Source organism: Nicotiana tomentosiformis, chromosome 4 (genome assembly GCF_000390325.3).
Source record: "Nicotiana tomentosiformis chromosome 4, ASM39032v3, whole genome shotgun sequence".
Lineage (NCBI taxonomy): Eukaryota > Viridiplantae > Streptophyta > Magnoliopsida > Solanales > Solanaceae > Nicotiana > Nicotiana tomentosiformis.
This window is the reverse complement of record NC_090815.1, coordinates 76,202,300-76,223,945: the sequence shown is the minus strand read 5'-3', so window position 1 is coordinate 76,223,945 and position 21,646 is coordinate 76,202,300. Positions and strand designations below refer to the sequence as shown.

Sequence of the window (21,646 nt, the reverse complement as noted above, 5' to 3'; positions counted from 1 at the left end):
AAGAATTAAAGGAACATCTTAAGGAGTTACTTGATAAAGGTTTCATCAGACCAAATGTTTCGCCTTGGGGTGCTCTAGTTCTATTTGTGAAGATGAAAGATGGTTCTATGAGGATGTACATTGACTACAGGCAGTTGAACAATGTTACAGTCAAGAAAAAGTACCCACTACCACGTATTAATGACTTATTTTATCAGCTACAGGGTGCTAGGGTATTCTCGAAGATTGATTTGAGATCGCGGTACCATCATGTGAAGATCCGGGCTTCAGATGTTCCGAAGACGGATTTTAAGACCTGATATGGCCACTATGAGTTCTTGGTGATGTCATTTGGGCTGACCAATGCCCCAACAATATTTATGCACGTGATGAACATCGTGGTCCAGCCATATCTTGATTCCTTCGTCATTGTGTTTATTGATGATATATTGGTGTATTCTCGCAGTGGGGAGGATCATGACCAAACTTGAGGATCGTGCTCCAGACTTTGAGGGAGAAAAGCTATATGCTAAATTCTCCAAGTGCAAGTTTTGTCTTAATTTGGTGGCATTCTTGGGTCATGTAGTATCCAGTGAGGGGATTAAGGTGCATCCGAAGAAGATTGAGGCAGTTCAGAGTTAGCCCAAACCTTCTACCACTACTGAGATTCGAATCTTTCTAGGCTTGGTTGGGTATTATCGCCATTTTACCGAGGGTTTTTCATCCATGGCAACTCTTTTGAGTAGATTGACTCAGAAGGGTTCCCCATTTATGTGGTCTGACGAGTGTGATGAGAGCTTTTAGAAGCTCAAGACTGCCTTGACTATAGCTCCAGTTCTGATTTTGCCTTTAGCATCAGGTTATTATACAATTTATAATGATGCTTCACAGATTGGCATTGAGTGCGTGTTGATGTAGGAGGGTAGAGTAATTTCTTATGCTCCGTGTCAGTTGAAGCTCCATGAGAAAAACTGCCTATTACACAGCTTGGAGTTGGCAGGCATTGTTCATGCGCTGACGATTTGGAGGCACTTTCTGTATAGTGTGTCATGTGAGGTGTTCATGGATCACAGGAGTCTACAACACTTATTCAAGCAAAAGGATCTGAACTTGAGGCAACAGAGGTGGTTAAAGCTACTAAAGAACTATGATATCACCATTCTTTATCATCCCGGGAAGGCCAATCATGTGGTGGCCGATGCTTTGAGTAGGAAGGTTGAGAGCATGGGTAGTCTTGCTTTTATTCTAGCTGGGGAGTGACCGTTAGCTTTGGATGTTCATGCTTTGGCCAACAGGTTCGTGATATTGGATGTTTCGAAACCTAGCCGGGTTCTTGCTTGCGAGGTTTCATGGTTTTCTTTGTTTGAGCGCATCAAGGTGCATCAATATAATGATCCCCACTTGCTTGTCCTTAAGGACACGGTGCAGCACGGTGATGCCAAGGAGGTGACTATTGGTGATGATTGGGTGTTGAGGATGCAAGATCAGATCTGTGTTTCGAATGTTGATGGGTTGCGTGAGTTGATTATTTAGGAGCCCCATAGTTCGCAGTATTCCATTCATCCAGCATTACGAAGATTTACCATGATTTGAAACAGCACTACTGGTGGAGAAGGATAAAGAAAGATATTGTGGATTATGTGGTTCGGTGTTTGAACTATCAGCAGGTTAAGTACGAGCATCAGAGACTGGATGGTTTGCTTCAGAGACTTGATATTATTGAGTGGAAGTGGAAACGTATCACTATGGATTTTGTAGTTGGACTTCCATGGACCTAGCGGAGATTCGATGCAGTGTGGATCATTGTGGACAGACTCACCAAGTCTGCACACTTCATTCCAGTCATGACTACCTACTCTTCAGAGAAGCTAGCTCGGATTTATCTTCATGATATTGTTCGCCTTCATGGTGTGTCGGTATTTGTTATCTCCAATAGAGGCACACAGTTCACATCACATTTTTGGAGAGTTGTGCAGCGTGAATTAGGCACGCAGGTCGAGTTGAGTACGACATTCATCCCCAGACAGACGAGCAGTCCGAGCGCACTATTCAGATCTTGGAGGACATGTTACGTGCCTGTATTATTGATTTCGGGGGTTCATGGGATCAGTTTCTACCGCTAGCAGAGTTGGACTATAACAGCATCTATCGGTCGAGTATCCAGATGGTTCCTTATGAGGTCTTATATGAGAGGCAATATCGTTCTTCGATTGTTTGGTTTGAGCCTGGGAGGCTAGATTGTTGAGCACTGATTGATCTGTGATGTCGTGGAGAAAGTGAAGTTGATTCAGGATCGGCAACGTACATTGCAAGTCTAGGCAGAAGAGTTATGCGAATAGGGGGGCTCGTGAAGTGGAATTCATGGTGGGTGAGAGGTATCTGCTCGGAGTTTCACCCATGAAGGGTGTGATGATGTTCAGTAAGAAGGGCAAGTTGAGCCCTCGGTATATTGGTCCTTTTGAGATCCTTGAGAGAGTTGGTGAGGTTACCTAAAGACTTTATTTGCCACCCAGCTTATCGGGAGTTTACCCAGTGTTCCATATTTTCATGCCCCGGAAGTATTATGGTGATCAGTCACATGTGTTACATTTCAGCTCAGTGCAATTGGACAAAGATTTGACCTATGTTGAGGAGCTGGTGGCTATTTTGGATAGGCAGGTCGGGAAGTTGACGTCAAAGAACATTGCTTCATTGAAGGTTCAATGGAGAGGTCAACCGGTCGAGGAGACAACTTGGGAGACTGAGCATTATGCGGAGTAGTTACCCTCGTCTTTTTGGCATTTCAGGTATGTCTCTATACTCATTCGAGGATGAACGTATGTTTAAGACGGGGAGAACGTTGATGTGCCGTAGAAATGTGGCACTTTTGATACGCAACACTTTTGACACTAATTACATAGACTTTAGCTTATCTTTTAAATCATTATAAGTCATTTCTTATGTATTTTTGGTGTTTTGCAGTAAACCAGAATCGAAGAACTAAGAACATGAAAACGATGACAAAAATCCATGGAAAGGCACAAAATGCGGCAGGTCAGCAACCGCAGAAATGATGTGCGGACCGCAGACCCATCGCAGAATGAAGTAGAACATTCCCACTTTTGAGAGTCAAGTCTGAGATCCATTGTGCTGTAGCATAACTCTTATGTGGACCGCATAGTGATCGCATAAATACATGAGGAGTTCCAGCAAAGATGACTTTGCGGCACATTATGCGGTCGCGAAACCAATATGCGGAACGCATAAACAAAATGCGATGGGAAACTAGAAAACTTTGTGACCAATTCTGCAGTGATAAATGCAGATGGGCGGACCGCGAAAGTGTTCTGCGACCCATTCTGCCGTCGCAAACTTGATCTGCATGGTTATTTTTGTCACTTTTTTACCACGATTTTTAGACCATTATAAATAGAATGATTAGGGTTTTGTGGACCATCTTGTCTGAAAAAGAGGCTACACTTAGAGCATTGAATACACTATTATTTTGGAAGCTTTTGAGAGAGAATCCAAGATTTTATTCTATTTGTAAGCTTTATGACTTTATTTATTACTTTGTTCTTGTATTCTAGTATGAGTAGCTAACTTTAAATACTAAGGTTGTGGAGCCTAAAGCGGGTGTAATATTAATGGGTATTTACCATTTAATATATATATAATGGTTGGTTGATTTCTATTCATTTCTCATGATTTATTTATGGTTGATGGTTGCAAATATTGACTAGTGCCATTTTACTCTATCTTTACTTGGAAAAGTGGGTTAGGGTTTGGTAGAATTGAATAGCAAGAACTCAAGGCTTCAAACCTTATTTAATAGAATCGCTTAGGGATAAACGGGTTCTATTGGCATAAAGTAGTTGCTCTTAATTGTAACTCTTTTATATTTGGGAAAATCATAAAGAGGAAATTCTACCTAATTATTGGAAAATATTGGGTAGTCATTTAGGAACTATTTGAACATCAAAGGACCTTACATTAGAAATATATCATATTAACACCGATAGTATTACATTCCATTGATGGGGACGCAACCTTGGTTTCTTAATTAAATTAATCAAATTCTCTTAGCAAAATAGCTGTTCTTGACAATTCACAATTACAAAACTCTTTTTAAATTAACGGAGTAGAACTACGGCTTAAGTCAAGTTTCACATTATTCAAGTAATCTTTTCACACCTAGTCCCTATGGGATTCGACCCCAACCTAGTTGGGTTATTATATTTGACACCGACCGCCTTACACCATTTATATAGGTGTAATTTGAGCGTATCAAATTTTGGCGTCGTTGCCGGGGAATACAGTTTTGAAATTACTAACTAGTGTGTGCTTTACTTTAGGTCTTCTTCTATTACATCACACTTTGTTTGCTTTGCTTGGTGTCATTAGGTAAACATGGGCGAGCCGGAAGAAGAGAATGTGTTTGCGGATATAGATAAGTATATTGAGGATACAAATTCCATTGTCCCTCCAAGAGTTGATGCTGCCACCTTCAAAGTGGAACAAAGTCAAATCCTAATACTAAAAGCAAAGGGATTCTTCCGAAACTCCACCGATGATGATCCGACACAACATCTCAGAAAATGTTTGGGTGTGTGTGCAATGCACAAGCAGAATCATGTCTTAGATGATGCCCTTAGGTTGAGGGTGTTCAAGTACTCTCTAACTGGAGAGGCAAGACAGTGGATCCAAAATCTATCTCCTAATTCTATCCATACTTGGCCCGAACTTGTCCGAGATTTCCTAGCAAAATGGTTTCCGCAAAGCAAGAAGTCCGAGCTCCGGGATAAAATTTTCTTCTTCAAGCAATTACCGGGGGAACACCTACATGAAGCATGGGATAGATTCAAGCTATATTTAGTGAGGTCGCCGAATCATGGCTTTCCGGATAATATTTTGTTGGAGAAGTTTTACATGGGCTTGGATCCTATGAATCAATCCATAGCCAAAAATGCAGCGGATGGATCCTTTATGGATAAAACATTTGCAAGGGTCACACAAATCCTTGACAAGATGGCTGAACATAACCAAACTTGGCACTCGGAAGATACCACGGGTGGAATTACATATGGTACTCCTTCCTTGACCAACATGATTAAGGAGAACCAATAAAGAGATCAAGTAATTGCCGGGCTTGCAACCAATGTCAACGTGTTGATGAAAATGTTCACTAAAGGCCAAACAAAAAAGGTGAATATTGTGGAAGATGTTCAACCCATGTCAAATGAGGAATACGAAGAAGCAAATTATGTGAACAATCCTCAAGGAGGATATCAAAGACAACCCTACCAAGGTTCAGGACAACAACACCAATGGAGGTCTAACCTTCAAGGACAAGGCAACCAACAATGGCGAAACGACCAAGGTAGTTCAAATCAAGGAAATTGGAGTAACAACAACAACAACTTTTCAAATTAGAGTTCAAACCCCTATGTTCCACTAAAGGGGAAATATTATAACTATCCACATTGGAAGGAAAGTTCTTCAAGTGAGTCCAAGTTGCAAAACATGCTTGAAAGAGTATTGCAAAATCAAAAGAGATCCGACACTTCAATAAAAAATATGACCGAGCTTGTGGGTTCTCACACTGCATCTATTCAAAAGTTGGGGATGCAAATGAGGGATCTTTCAAGAGATCAAAATCCGAAGCAAAAAGGCACGCTCCCAAGTGATACAATTTCAAACCCAAAAGGTAGTGGGAGTGGTCCAACTTCTCATTGTATGGAAATCACAACTTGAAGTGGGAAACTACTTCAAGGAGAGAATGAACACGTGGTCGAAGTGGAAGATTCTGAGCAAGAAGTCGAGGCAGAAGTTGAGGTTCCAATTGTTGTTGAAGTTGAAAGACTCCCGAAGAAGGTGAGAACTCAAGAAGTGAACCATGAAGAGGTGAAGGAAAAGGTAATAGAGGCACCAAACTCTAGCACCAATTCCTAGACCTCCTCCTCCTTTCCCTCAAAGACTTGCTAGAAAGGTTGATGATAGAAAACTCGAGAAGTTCTATGGTATCCTAAAGCAATTATCGGTGAACATTCCATTTGTGGAAGCATTTCAAGAGATGCAGGGCTTTGCTAAGTACTTGAAAGACTTGATCACTAAAACGAAAACCACCAAAAATGAAGGGGTGAATGTGAATCACAGGGTTAGTTCCATCATTGCAACAACCGTTGTCCAAAAGAAAGAGGACTCGGGAGCCTTCACCATTCCATGCACTATTGGATTGCGTGATTTTGCACGAGCCCTTTGTGATAATGGGGCTATCATCAACTTAATTCCCCTTGCTATTTACAAGCAAGCGGGATTAGGTATGCCTTGGCCTACAAGTGAGGTTGCAAATGGCCGACCGTTCAATAAAGCGACCGGTGGGAATACTTGATGATGTGCTTGTGAAAGTGGGAAAGTTTTTCCTCCCTGCCGACTTTGTAATTCTCAATTGCGCGATTGATAAAGAGATCCCTATCATATTGGGTAGACCATTCCTTGCTACCGGGAGGGAACTCATGGACTCAGAACGAAATGAGATCAACTTCCGAGTTAATGACGAAGAAGTTACCTTTCAAGCGAGTAAGGGTATGAAATTGCCACATGCATATGAAAGTATCTCAGTCATTGATGTTGTTGATGATGTAGATGATGCAGTCGAGATGAAGATGGAAGAGGAATGCCTTGGTGAAGCATTGACGGCTATTTTGGTAACTTTTTATGGTGAAGACATGGAAGGATACGTGGAATCAGTGAATGCATTGGAAGGGCTTGGGTCCTACACTTATGCACCAAATAAGCTTTCTCTTGACTTAGGGAATAGAGTCACTCCTCCCGGTAAGCCTTCAATTATCGAGCCACAACAACTTGAGCTCAAGCCACTTCTGTTGCACTTAAGGTATAAATTTCTTGGATTTAATGAAACTCTACCTGTAATTGTTTCCTCTTTGTTGAATGATGTGAAGGTTGAACACTTATTGAATACCTTGAGGGATCACAGACATGCCATTGGTTGGACTATAGCGGATATCCGAGGGATTCCCGCCGGAATTTGTGAGCACAAAATAAAATTGGAGCAAGAGAGCAAACCTAGCGTGGAGCATCAAGGAAGGTTAAACCCTTCCATGCAATAGGTGGTGAAGAAAGAAATCATAAAATGGTTGGATGCCGGGGTTGTATACCCTATTGCCGATAGTCCTTGGGTGAGTCCAGTGCAATGTGTGCCAAAGAAAGGAGGCATGACCGTGATTCAAAATGACAAAAATTAACTCATCCCAATGAGGACGGTGACCGGGTGGAGAGTGTTCATGGACTACCGGAAGTTCAATAGTGCTACTTGCAAAGACCATTTCACTATGCCTTTAATTGATCAAATGCTTGATCGGCTAGCGTGAAGGTCATTTTATTGCTTCTTGGATGGTTATTTGGCTACAACCAAATCAACATTTCCTTAGAGGACCAAGAGAGGACGAAATTCACATGTCCGTATGGGACCTTTGCCTTTAGCCGGATGCTATTTGGGCTATGCAATGCCATGGCTACTTTTCAACGATGCATGATGTCAATATTCTCGGACATGGTGGAGGACTTCTTAGAGGTATTCATGGATGACTTCTCTATAGTTGGTGATTCCTTTGAGCATTGCCTTGCCAACCTTAGGCAAGTGCTCAAAAGATGTGAGGAAACAAACCCTGTACTCAATTGGGAAAAATACCACTTCATGATGGATGAGGGTATTGTTCTTGGCCACAAAATTTCCAAGTGAGGCATAGAGGTTGATCGGGAAAAGATCGAGATCATTTCCAAGCTTCCTCCTCCCACTTCGGTAAAGGGTGTTCAGAGCTTTTTGGGGCATGCCGATTTTTACAGGCGATTTATCAAATACTTCTCAAAAATTGCAAGTCCCATGTTCAAGCTCCTTGAAAAGGATGCTAAGTTTGAGTTCGATGAGAAGTGCCTCAAAGCTTTTGAGTAATTGAAAGCAAGGCTCACCACAACACCTATTATTGTCACACACGATTGGTATCTTCCATTTGAACTCATGTGTGACACCAGTGGTGTAGCTATTGGAGTAGTACTTGGTCAACGGCATAATAAGATTCTTCATCCTATCTACTATGCAAGAAAGACACTCAATGGTGCAAAAATGAATTACACGGTAACTAAGCAAGAACTTCTTGCTATTGTCTATGCTTTTGAAAAATTCCGAGCCTATTTGTTGGGATCCAAAGTGCTAGTCTACACCGATCATGCTGCTCCCTCTACCTTATGGCGAAGAAGGATGCTAAACAAAGATTGATTAGGTGGGTTCATTTGTTATTAGAGTTTGACTTTGAAGTCAAGGATCGGAAGGGAACATAGAATCAAGTTGTGGATCCCTTATCTAGGCTTGAAGAGGCAGGGAGTCCAAAAGAAGATCTTGAAATTAATGATGCCTTCCCAGACGAAAACTTATTGGCAATATCTAGCACCTCCACTCCTTGGTATGCCGACATCGCTAACTTCTTGGCCAGTGACCTTATCCCCAGCATATTGAATGTTTATCAAAAGAAAAAGTTCTTGCGGGAGTGTAGGCAATACTATTGGGAGGAACCTTTTTTGTTCCAAATTTGCGCCGACAACATCATTCGGCGTTATTTTTCGGAAGAGGAAGTAATTCAAATTCTCAAAGCATGTCATGACTCTCCAGTTGGGGGTCACCACAGTGGAAATCGTACTGCGGCAAAAGTGCTTGAATGTGGCTATTATTGGCCATTGATCTACCAAGATGCAAACCAAATGGTCAAGGCATGTGATCAATGTCAAAGACAAGGGTCAATTTCTAGAAAGCATGAGATGCCTATGAACTTTGTGATGGAGGTTGAGATCTTTGATTTGTGGGGGATAGATTTCATGGGTCCCTTCCTAAGCTCTTACAACATGACATATATCTTGGTGGCAGTAGATTATGTCTCCAAATGGGTTGAGGCAATTGCTTTGCCGAACAATGAAGCAAGAAGTGTAACCTTCTTCTTGAAGAAGAACATATTTACTCGGTTTGGAACCCCAAGGGCCATCCTTAGTGATGGTGGTTCTCACTTTTGCAACAAAGCTTTTTCCGGGTTGCTCAAAAAATATGGAGTTAAGCACAAGGTATCACCCCTTATCATCCTCAGTCACGAGGTCGAGTTGAAGTCTCCAACCGGGAAATCAAAAATATTCTAGCAAAACCTGTTAATGCAAACAGAAATGACTGGTCAAAGAAGCTGGATAATGTATTGTGGGCCTACCGAACATCATTTAAGACACCCATTGGCACCTCACCTTACCGATTGGTTTTTGGTAAGGCTTGTCACTTTCCAGTGGAACTTGAACACAAAGCCATGTGGGCATTGAAAAAGTTAAATCTTGACTGGCCGAAGCTGCTAATCTAAGGATGACACAACTCAACGAGATGGAAGAGTTCCGTTTTCATGCCTACGAGAATGCTGCCCTGTATAAAAAAAGAATGAATTTTGTTCATGACAAGAATATTTTGAAGCGGGAATTCAACTCAAGATTGAAGTTCTTTCCGGGAAAACTCAAATCCAAATGGTCTAGCCCGTTCAAAGTTGTGAATGTGTCTTCCTATGGCGCTATTGAATTAGTATCCGACGACGGGACCAGAACTTTCAAAGTAAATGGTCAAAGAGTCAAGCATTACCTTGGAACCATTGGATAAAGGAAATTAGTACAACAATTCGCACTCAAAGATGGCCCGGTAACAATTTCCACCACTGATTAGCCAAATTGGGGGCAACATCGTCATGTCGCGACGTTAAATCAAGCCCTTCTTAGGAGGCAACCCATGTGTTGGTAACAATTCTTTGGTTAGATTTTAAATTTGGTAGGTTTAATTGTAAGTGTTGAACAGTTTGACATGTGTATTAGAATGCAGGTCACCCAAAATACAAAGAAATTAGGTGCAAAGGTAGAGGGAAAATGAAGGAAAATAAGTTGAGCTTCAGTTGTTGTTCTACGGCAACATATGCGGCTGCATAAATGGTATGCGGACCGCATAATGGTCGCAGACACAAGCAGAACACCAATAAAATTGGGTCTTAAAAATGTGGGAAAAAATCAACTTTTGCGGGCTGCAGAATCGAACACATATCTGTAACCGACCATCCAGGTACTAATCCATCGCAAAAAACATATGCGACCGCATAATGTGTTATGCGATGGTCATTTGACCGCAGAACCTTCAGGTATTAAACCCTAGTTCTGTATCTCTCTCCTTTCTATTTGTCTTCTCTCATTTCGCGCACCCATGCACGAAAACAAAATCCAAGAGAAAAACACAGAAATAACTAAAAACAAAAACAAAACAAAAAAAGTTGCGGTTCACCTTGATCGCCTGACTCACGATTCACACCAACTTAGCTTGCTCGAACTTCTGCAATCTGGTATGTAAAATTTCCAACATTTCTCTTACTTAGTTAATGTAAGGATTGATGTGTGCTTTCACTCATTTTCTTTTCTCTAATCCATGTTACCCTCTTCTATTTACCCAACTTCTTGTCTCTGGGGGGAAAATATGTGTTGTGGGTCAATCAACATTTGGGGGTGAGTATTAGGGGGTTTGAATAGAGTAAGAGGGTAGGAAATTTGTGACAATTTGCATTAGATATTTCTAGGCTGAGAATGAAATCGACCTAATGTTGAGTGTGTGTAATGCTCTCTCACAACTTGAGCATTTTGTATTGAGTGTGCATAAAGGTTACCTGTGAGAGCATTTTTGAGTAGAGACGATGATCTTTGTGGTCCGCATAACTGTTTTGCGGTCCACAGAGTCATTGTATTCTGTATGCTTGATAATTTTCTGAGCACCAATATGCAGTTGAGTCTGCGGCCGCAGAACTGGTTTGCGGACCGCATAATGGTCGTAGACCTAATCAGAAACCATCCTTATTCAAAGTTCAAAATGCGACCGATCTACGGTCGCAAACCTGTTCTGCGACCACTTATTCGGCCCGCATAATACTTTTTACTTCTGATGGTTATCTTCTGCGTTATGGTTTGCGGTCCGCAGAGTTGTTCTGCGATTGCATAACTGCTCGCAGAACATTTTGTGCCTCTCATGTTTATGCCATATGTTACACATGCTCTACCTTGTACTAATTCCTCGTTAATTGGCAGGAATGGAACCAAATATATCCTTAGCATCGCGAACACCCACCACTCGAGGAAAGAGAGGGGCTGCAACTATAAGCCCACAATCATAGCAATCCCAACGCAAATATCCTGGCATATCCAGAAATTCATCCGAGCCTACCTCCCAGTCTGAAGAGGAGGAGGCACAACTTGACCTTTTACCACCAGTTGACCTCCAGGCTGAAGCACGCAGAAAGAGTGGTGAGGATCTCAGGTTTAGGATTCCTGGCTCTTGGACTCTGTATAGAGATGGTCTGGAAAAGAGAAAGATCCTCGAACAAAAGCAGCTGAGTTTGAACGGTCTTAAAGAACACTATCCCCATGTGCTAGAAAACATCAAAAAGAGGGGATGGGAGTTCTTCACTAAAGTTCCGGGAGAGTATAACGAGACGCTTGTTAGGAAATTTTATGATGCATATGCTACCTCCAGGAACTCAGAACAAAGAGAAACCGTCGATACTTGAAATCTGTCTTAGTCCTAGGAGTTGAAATACTCTGTGATTCCCCATCCATCAATGATGTATATTTCGAGGAGTGGGAGTCAGGCATGGCAGAATATGAGGCAAAGAGTGCAAATAAGGAATCTAAGCGTGCTTGGGTATCCTTTATATTTGCCAAAGGAACCCCGCCCTGGATTGCACCGCGCCAGAAAGTTCACAAGCGGGATTTCACCCAAGAGGGCTGGTATTGGCTAAGTTTTGTCTGTTCCCGTATACTGCCTACGAGAAATGAGACCGATATCAGTTCGAGAAGGCGATCCTTATCGCTTGTATCATGTCGGGCATCAAGATTAATGTGGGAGAGTTTATATTTCCTGATATTGGGATCAGGTCAGACCAGAAAGAAACCTCGCTCCCTTTTCCATGCTTAATCCATGCTTTGTGTAACGACATGGCGGTTTCTCCATTCCCCAAACATGACCGCATAGAAAAAGCTGTTCAGGACATTGACATCACTCGGCACCAGGACATTGATAAAGTGGTCAAAGATCCACTATAGCAATCACTCACTCTCCCTCCAGCCTCTTCCGTCTCAGTAACACCTGCTGCCTCATCAGTGCCAGACACCTCTTCCGCACCAGCTACCTCTACATCTACTCCCAGATCAGCCACTACGACACCATCGGTCTCACTGCCTGCACTCTCCAAGCTTGGTCTATTGGTACAACATGCAAATGCCAAAGTAGACAAATTGACAAAAGAACTTCCATCGCTCATCCGGCAAGTATTGGCCGCGATGCAAACCTCAGTAAGTGATCTTCAGAAGCAACATCTATCATATGAGGATCGACTCAAGCACTTTGAAGCTCGCCTTGAGAAGGTTGAGCAAGGTGAAGTTGGGGACATGCCTCAACTCAAAAAGGATGTAGCTGAGCTTAAGTCAGAGCTGCACAAGATGCAGACACTGGAGTTTATTTTGACCACCCTTCTTCCAGTGGAAGGGGAGTAGGGCACTGGCACCTCCCACGTACCAAGCTTCGATATGGATTTCACAAACCCTCTGTCAGTTGAGGAGGCACACAACACTTACATCTCACAAGCTCCGAGTTCTGTTGCACACACCAATGATCATTCAGATGAGGAATCTAGAGAGTCCTGTGCGGAAACTGATGAGGAGGAGATACTTGAGGAGGGTAATGATCAGAGGGACAACAGAGGCAAACAGATTATCGTTTCTGTAGATGCATCGGGTGAGGAGGAGGGGGATGTGTAGACAGACATCGCACACTCCCTTGCAGATATGGTTGCCAGGCCCACTACCACGACCACACAGCCATCATTTGGTGAGGCCATCAGCTCCCAGGTCCAGGACCTAACTCCGCAACTAGCAGAGCTTCCTACTTTGGTCTCGGACACCACTGTCCAGTCAGAGGCTCCACCCACTGCCTCCACAGTGTTAGCTCCCGGCCCCACGGCCGCTTCCAATATTCCAACCCCTCCAAGCGCCTAGTGTGCCCCAGGAAGCCCCTAAACTTTGCTCTTACTTTCTCAGTGCATTGGGGACAATGCATGCTCTTAGGTTGGGATGGGGTAGTCAACTTTTGCAACTTGTATATAAACTCTTACTCTTAATAATGTAGATTTGTATATAGTAATGAATTCCCCTTGGTTTTTCTTCGCTGGGTTCGTTCCCAAGGGTGTAATAGTAGAACCATGGTCGTAGCATGAAACGTTTTGACTTGTTTGGTGCTTTTGTTCTAGATTCAAGCATGTGATAAGTTTTTGTGGAATAAATTGCACCCTTCAAATTTTTGTAAATAAACAGTTAGTCATTCTTGTGAAATCGCCTTTGACTTTGTGCTTACTTAGAATCTCAAATAGCATGTGATGAAGCATTGAATTGCCTTGTATTCACTTGAGGGCTGAAATTATATCGATTTGAGCAGTTCATGCATCATGAGTGGTGAGAATTTGTGTAAATAATGCATGTGCTCAACTTGTAATGTCTCGAACTTGCCCGGTTGGTTCCTCAATGCATATCTCAGGTTGATAATTAGTGTCGAAATGATCTTAGGCTCTCTTTGTGATTGCTAACTAGTTTTGACCAAACTGACCTCCCTGGTGCACTTATCATCCTAGTTACCCCACGTTGAGCCTTTAACCTTTTATTTGGCTACGACATTACAAACCTTTACCCTTTTGAGAAATAATTCCCTCATTTGAACCCATCCCTCCTTGAATGTTAAGAATGAGGCTAAAAGCCTAAGTTGGGGGTGTTGGTATCAATTGGGAAATAGTGAAGATGTACATTGTGTGTAGCAGCATAGACCTCAAAGTTGTCTATATGAAGGTACTCAAGCTCCAAAAGAAAAGCAAAAGAAAAAAATTATATAAAAAAAATGTGGAGTCTTGCAAAAATTAGAAAGATACATTGAGGAGGTTCTATGTTGGTAACTAGAAGTCAATAAGGGCTATGTGGTTTAAGAAGAAGCAAAGTGCAAAAGAAAAATGGTGTGTAGCGTTCAAGGAGGGTACAGTCACTATATTCTCAAATATTCATCCAATCCATCCCGAAGCCTACACTACAACCCATAAAAAGTCCTTTTTGATCTACAACTAAATATTCCTGAGGTAGCAATGAGTTAAAATAAGGGAAAGCATATAGACTAATACTTGTAGCACTTAGCCTTCTTTCTGAGTGCAAGAGTGTTTGATTGTATCCCCGGTACATATGTGTTGAGTTGGGGATTTTCCTTGATGTGAGCACGCATAAATTGCAAGAGTTAGCAGAAGTTAGGCTTTTTGAAGTAGGATACAAGTGCATATCTAGTTGTGGGTAGCACTCTGTCATTGCTCTTGAGGCTCAAAGTTTACAAACTGATTATTCGAACGGTTAAATGATCTTTGTCTTCAAAGAAGGGTGAATAAAAGAAGTCACATGCTTGTTAGCAAACAGTCAGTACCATCCATAGTCATTGCTTCTTTGTGATCAGTCGGAAAGTAGATTAGTATTTGTTAGGTTGACTTTTTAGTTGCTTGAGGGCAAGCAAGAGTCTAAGTTGGGGGTGTTGATGTGCCGTAGAAATGCGGCACTTTTGATAATAATTACATAGACTTTAGCTCATCTTTTAAATCATTATAAGTCATTTCTTATGTAGTTTTGGTATTTTGCAGGAAACCAGACTTGAAGAACTAAGAATATGAAAAAGATGATAAAAATCCATGAAAGGCAGAAAATGCGGCAGATCTGCGACCGCAGAAATGATGTGCTGACTGCAGACCCATCGCAGAATGAAGCAGAACATTCCAGCTTCTAAGAGCCAAGTCTGCGATCCATTTTGCGGTTGCATAACTCTTATGTGGACCGCATAGTGATCGCATAAATGCAAGAAGAGTTCCAGCAAAGATGACTTTGCGGTACGTTATGCAGTCGCAAAACTAATATGCGGACCGCATAATCATAATGTGATAGGAAACTGGAAAATTTTATGATCAATTCTGCGGTGATAAATGCATATGTTTGGACCGCAAAAGTGTTCTACAATCCATTCTGCGGTCGTAGACTTGATCTGCAGGGTTATTTTTATCACTTTTTTACCACGATTTGTAGACCATTATAAATAGAATGATTAGGGTTTTTGTGGACCATCTTGTCTGAAAAATAGGCTACACTTAGAGCATTGAATACACCATTATTTTGGAAGCTTTTGAGAGAGAATCCAAGACTTTATTCTCTTTGTAAACTTTATGACTTTATTTATTACTTTGTTCTTGTATTCTAGTATGAGTAGCTAACTTTATATACTATGGTTGTAGACCCTAAAGTGGGTGTAATGTTAATGGGTATTTGCCATTGAATATATATATAATTGTTGGTTGATTTCTATTCATTTCTCATGCTTCATTTATGGTTGATGGTTGCAAACATTGACTAGTGCCATTTTACTCTATCTTTACTTGGAAAAGTGGGTTAGATTTTGGTAGAATTTAATAGCAAGAACTCAAGTCTTTAAACCTTGTTTAATATAATCGCTTAGGGATAAGCGGGTTCTACTTGGCATAAATTAGTTGCTCTTAATTGTAACTCTTTTATATTTGGCAAAATCATAAAAAGTAAATACTACCTAGTTATTGGAAATTATTGGGTAGTCATTTAGGAACTATTTTCACATCAAAGGACCTTCCATTAGAAATATATTATATTAACACCGATAGCATTGCATTCCATTGATGGGGATGCAACCTTGGTTTCTTAATTAAATTAATCAAATTCTCTTAACAAAATAGATGTTCTTGACAATTCATAATTACAAAACTCTTTTTAAACTAACGAAGTAGAACTACAGCTTAAGTCAAGTTTCACACTATTCAAGTAACCTTTCATACCTATTCCCTGTGGGATTCGACCCCAACCTAGTTGGGTTATTATATTTAACACCGACCGCCTTACACCATTTATATAGGTGTAATTTGAGTGTATCAAACGTAATGACCCAATCGATCATTTTGAGTATTGGAGCCCCATTTCCCTTTTTGAGGCTTCCCGTATGTGTATTTGAGGTTTTATGACTTGTGGGGATGGTTGGTTTTGATCCAGGGAGGTTTTATGAATTGCAGAGATGCTACACTTCTGCACATCTTTTGTGCATATCTAGGTACCTCCAACCTGCTGGACACTAGTGAGTTGATTCAGATATTGAAGACTACAAGGTATACTTGTATGTCACTCGTAGGCCTCAGAGTCACCTTCGAGTGTTCTTTTGTTAATGTTTATTTTATTTTCAAACAATGTTGTATTTGAGATTTCTAGTGAACTTGCAGTAGAGCTTATGACTCAATACTAGCGGTTTTGGGATATATGACTGTTGATGGTTATGGTTATGTTATGGCATATTTCAGTTTTATTTAATAGTTAAGCTGTTTATTTCTGTCGTTATCATCATGTGTTAGGCTTACCTAGTCATAGAAACTAGGTGCCATCACGATTATCAAGGTGGGATTTTGGGTCGTGATAGATTCTTTCTCTAAAATTGAAATGCCAACTTGTGAAAATTGTCTTGCCGGAAAGAGTATACGTAAACCATTTGGAAAGGCTAAGAGAGCTGATTTTCCATTGCAATTAATCCATTCTGCTATCTGTGGTCCAATGAATGTGAGGGCTAGGTCTGGTGCTTTATATTTTATTACATTTATTGACAATTTCACGCGCTTTGGCTATGTCTATTTGATTTCTCATAAATCTGAAGCACTTTAATGCTTTAAGAAATATTTGAATGAAGTTGATAATCAATTAAATAAAAGGATTAAGACCTTAAGAATCGATAGAGGGCGTGAATATCTATCAAAAAAATTTAAAGAATTGTGTAAGGAAAACGGAATCACCAGACAGTTAACTACTTCTTACACACCTCAACAAAATGGTGTAGCAGAAAGGAGGAATAGAACACTACTGGACATGATAAGGTCCATGATGTTGCAAGCAAATTTACCTATCTCTTTTTGGGGAGATGCGTTATTGACTTCAACCTACATATTGAACAAAATGCCTTCTAAATCAGTTTCTTCTACTCTTTATGAACTTTGGATTGGTCATAAACCAAATTTAAATGATTTATGACCTTGGGGTTGTGCTACATATGTAAAAGATTCATTTAACAAGTTTGGTAAGTTAGCTCCAAAAGGCAAGAACTGTATCTTTCTAAGATATTCAAAATACTCCAAAAGGTATTTGTTCATTGGCAAATTAGAGGATAGAAGTTTTATTGAGATTGAATCACGAGATGTCACATTTCTGGAAAATGATTTTCCAAAGAAGGGTGAGGTAAAAAATGGAGAGACTCTTTATGAAATGTTGAACCCAGATAATTAGCAAGTGTCTTCTGACACGACTGATAATCAAATTGATCAGGATCTTGTTCTTGATCAGAGTGAGAGTGGGAATTCTCAATCGCAAAATCCTTCTGATGAACCTGAATTTCAACTATGAAAGAGTACCAGAAAAAAATATACCCACACGTACTTATGAGATTGAAGATTACGTTTTCTTGGCCTTTCCCACAGAAATGGATGAGACAAAGTTTGTGACTGAGGCTTTATCGAGCCCTGGAAAAGATGAGTGGATGAAAGAAATGAAAGAAGAATTAGAGTCCATGAAAACTAACAAAGTTTGGGATCTAGTTGACCTTCCGCCTGGGCATAGAGCCATTGGAAACAAATGAGTTCTCAAAGTTAAACACAAAGCGGATTGGTCAATAGAAAGATACAAGGCACGATTGGTAGAAAAATTCTTAACTCAAGAAGCTAGAATAGATTATAAGGAAGCATTTTCATCAGTTGTGAAGTTTACCTCAATTCGCTTACTTTTGGCTATTGTTGCTCGTTTGGATTTGGAATGTAATGACCCGGCCGGTCGTTTTGAGAATTTACATCCCATTCGGGAGCTTAAGGTCTCAAGGAGCTTCGTATTATGTTTTATGACATGCGTGCATGGTCGAGTTTGGATTTTGGATGATTCGGGATCAATTTGGGAGAAGGATTCTTGTTTTAGAAGCTTAAGCGGTAAGAGTTGACCGGAGTTTTGACTTTTGTATAGACGACTCCGAAATGGCATTTCAATGATTCCAATAGCTTCGTATGGTGAATTTAGACTTAGGCATACATCCAGATTTGGATTTGGAGGCCCGTAGGGTAAATTGGAGCATTTTGGCGAAAATTGGAAAGTTGAAGTTTTGGAAGGTAGAGAGGTTTGACCGGGAGTTGACTTTGGTGATATCGGGGTTGGAATGCAATTCCGAGAGTTGGATTACCTCTGTATGTCATTTGGAACTTGCATGCAAAATTTGACTTCATTCCGGGTTGATTTGATATGTTTCGGCACGCGTTCTGGATGTTGGAAGATTTGCATTTTCAAAAGTTCGATTCGAGGTATGATTCGTAGTTCCAGCATTGTTTGATGTGATTTGAGGCCTCGAGTAGGTCCGCGTTATGTTATGGAACTTGTTGGTATGCTTTGACGGGGTCCCGGGAGCCCCAGGTATGTTTCGGACGAGCTTCAGATCATTTTCATGTTTTGGGACAGGTCTGGTTCTGGTGCTTCGCACCTGTGACATTTTGGAGCGCAGGTGCGGTGCTGCTTTTGCATGAGCCTGGTCGCTTCTGCGATTATAGAGGCTTGAGAGGAAACCTGCTTCTGCGGAGATTGGCACGCATGTGCGATGGCCGCATATGCGAAGTTGTTCGCTTCTGCGGCTAGTTTGGCGCTTCTGCGATGTCGCTGGTGCGACTGCGTTTCCGCAGATGTGGATCCTGGCATGGTAAGTTGTGTTCGCAGATGCGAACTTTTGCTCGCAAATGCGAGGCCGCATATGCGGCTTTTCTATTCACAAATGCGAAAGTGCTGTGCAGAATCATATATATGTCGAGGGTTTGATATTTTCAACATATTTTGAGTTGGAGACCTCGACTTTAGGAGATTTTTCGTGGGTGTTTCAAGCAATTTATTGGGGTAAGTGTTCTCTACCCGAATCTTATTATATTTCATGAACCCATTGCTATTTTCATCATTTAATTAGTGAATTAAGTTGGAAATTTGGGGGAAAATTGTAAAAATCTTTCAACATGTAAAATGATAATTTGAAGGACGAATTGGTGTCGCAAATTGATAATTTTGGTATGGTTGAACTCGTCATCGAATGGGTGTTCAGATTTTGTGAATTTTGTCGAGTTCCGAGGTGCGGGCCCGGTTTTTTTTTTTTTTTTTTTTTTTTTTTACAGTTTTTGTTAAAGATTGAAGCTTTATTAGTAGGAATTGCTTCCTGTGAGTTTTATTTATGATTTGAAGTTATTTTGGCTAGATTTGAGGCGTCCAGCAATTGTTTCACTCAAAAAGGTCATTTTAGAGTATCGGTCTAGCTTTTTTGAGGTAAGTATCTTGCCTAACTTTGTGTGGGGGAAACTACCCCCTTAGGATTTGAGCCATTTGTGCTAATTGTGTCATGTGAAGGCCGTGTACGCAAGGTGACGAGTACGTGCTCGGTCTTATTTGTTGGAATTTGACTATTTAGGGCTCTTAGGTTCTTAAGTTCATTAGATATGAAGTTGTTTTGTCATCTTAAATACCCCATTTACTAAATTCACCCTTACGTGTCTTATTTGAAATTTATTGCTTCATGTTCCTACACTTATTGCCGATTAAACTCTTATGTGCCTTAATTGAAGTTGTTGCCTATTTTGTTGCCATGTTATCTTTTCCGTAATTGCTTATCCTTAATTGAAGTTACTATTATCTTTTCCGTAATTGTCTATTCTTAATTGAAGTTATTATTTTCTTTTCCATAATTTCTTATCCTTAATTGAATTGTTGTATCTCTTCCGTAATTGCTCAATCATAAATGAAGTTTTGTAATCCCTTATCATTGTTAACTTATCCTTATTTGGAATCATTGATTCATGTTATCTCTCTTATCGTCGAATTGTACTTTTGTGGAATCATTACTACACATTATCTCTTCCTTGTCAATCTATTCTTGTTGAGACCATTATTCCCTGTTGTGTCTTTCTTTGTGAGCTTGTTCTACCGTTTCTTTATGTTTTGAAGTTCCTGAGTTGATTTACTTGTCGTATTCTCGTGTTATTGCTGTTGTTGCTATTATATTCAGTGTTGTTGAGCCGAGGGCTATGCGTGGTTGTGCTACTGAAACTGTTTTGAGGAAATGTTGTGGCATATGGGCACATATTGTGAAAGTCATTTTATTGAGTTGTTATGTTTTGGCACAAGTGTTATTGTTGAGAGGATTGTTTGGGTGTTTGCACGAGATTTCTGTCGTGCTGTTGTTACTATTGATATGCATGCGGTGGTATAAGGTCTGGGTGATGAAATGCATATGGTGAGATAAGGTGGGCTTGATACGCGTGGCTAGTAGGGGAACTACTAGAAGCCATGTGGTGTGATAAGGTGGGCTAAAATGCGAGATGTTATTTTAGGAAAAATAATTTTCAAAACTAAATGTAAAGGCTCCTGCGGTGATATAAGGAAACATTGTGATTCATTTTATGATTTGAGACTACGAGGTGGTACTTCGTTAGTGGCTCTTGTTGAGATTTCCCCATTCATTTGTACTTGTCTTTGATTGTTGTTTCCCTAGCATAGTATTAATTGTCTTTCTTGGTGTTGCACTATTTGCTTAGTTCTGTGTAGCTAACCTTGTTGTACTATTCGTTGTTTCAATTTCATTGCCGTCTTTATTACACTGTACATTTTGTGGTGATCGTTTCTTATGTGCCATTCATTATCTCTACCCTTACTTGTTGACTTGAATTGTGGTAGAACACTTGCACAAGCATACAGGTAAATAAACCACCCATATCGGTCTAAGAAGATGAATCCTGATGTTATTGACACTTTACATGTGCTCTCGTCTACTTGACTTCTATGTGAGAGTTGTACTATTGGCATGTGAGTTATTCGTGTAGTCATGAGTCATTCTTATTGTTGGCACGTGAGTGGTCCGTGCGGATATTAGATATTCTCACCTTCTTGGCACGTGAGTCGCCCATGCAGTTATAAGTTGTAATGTGGGCACAAGGTGCCAAGTGATTAGGGTTCATGAATTGGGACCCGTGATTTGTGATTTGAGGTTTGGTACCTCGTGGAAATTCTTGGAAAAACCTAGTGTGAAAGTGGTTATTCTTATTGAGTTGTTACTTGTTTTCCTTTATTTGGTTTCACCGAATTTAAACTGTGTTCATCTTACTCAACAAAGTTATTACCTGTTTGTTCCCTGTTGTTAATTGTTGTTTTTAGCTTCCTATTACAAGCATTGTATTATTATTGTCATCATGCCTAGCTTTTTAGAGACATTGTTCCCTGTTAGTTCTACATTTATACTTGTTTAGGTTGTTTAATCCAGTGGGTGTCATAATTGTGCCTCTCACTACTCCATCGAGGTTAGTCTTGATACTTGCTAGGTACCGCTGTGGTGTACTAATACTACGCTTCTGCACATTTTTGTGCAGATCCAGGTGCCTCGGATATTGTTGATTATTAGCTAGCTGGATGAGCATCGCTGTGGAAACTTAAG

At 40.6% G+C, this 21,646-nt stretch overlaps 1 protein-coding gene across 1 annotated transcript; it reads left to right on the top strand.

The window, feature by feature from the left end:
• The first annotated feature begins 5,136 nt into the window (after positions 1 to 5,136).
• On the top strand, positions 5,137 to 11,591 carry LOC138909970 (uncharacterized). Its single transcript, XM_070201187.1, has 6 exons — positions 5,137 to 5,338; positions 5,732 to 5,874; positions 5,990 to 6,278; positions 6,367 to 7,066; positions 8,343 to 9,087; positions 11,256 to 11,591. The coding sequence occupies exons 1-6, from the start codon at positions 5,137 to 5,139 to the stop codon at positions 11,589 to 11,591; spliced, it is 2,415 nt and encodes an 804-aa protein (XP_070057288.1).
• Positions 11,592 to 21,646: the final 10,055 nt, after the last annotated feature.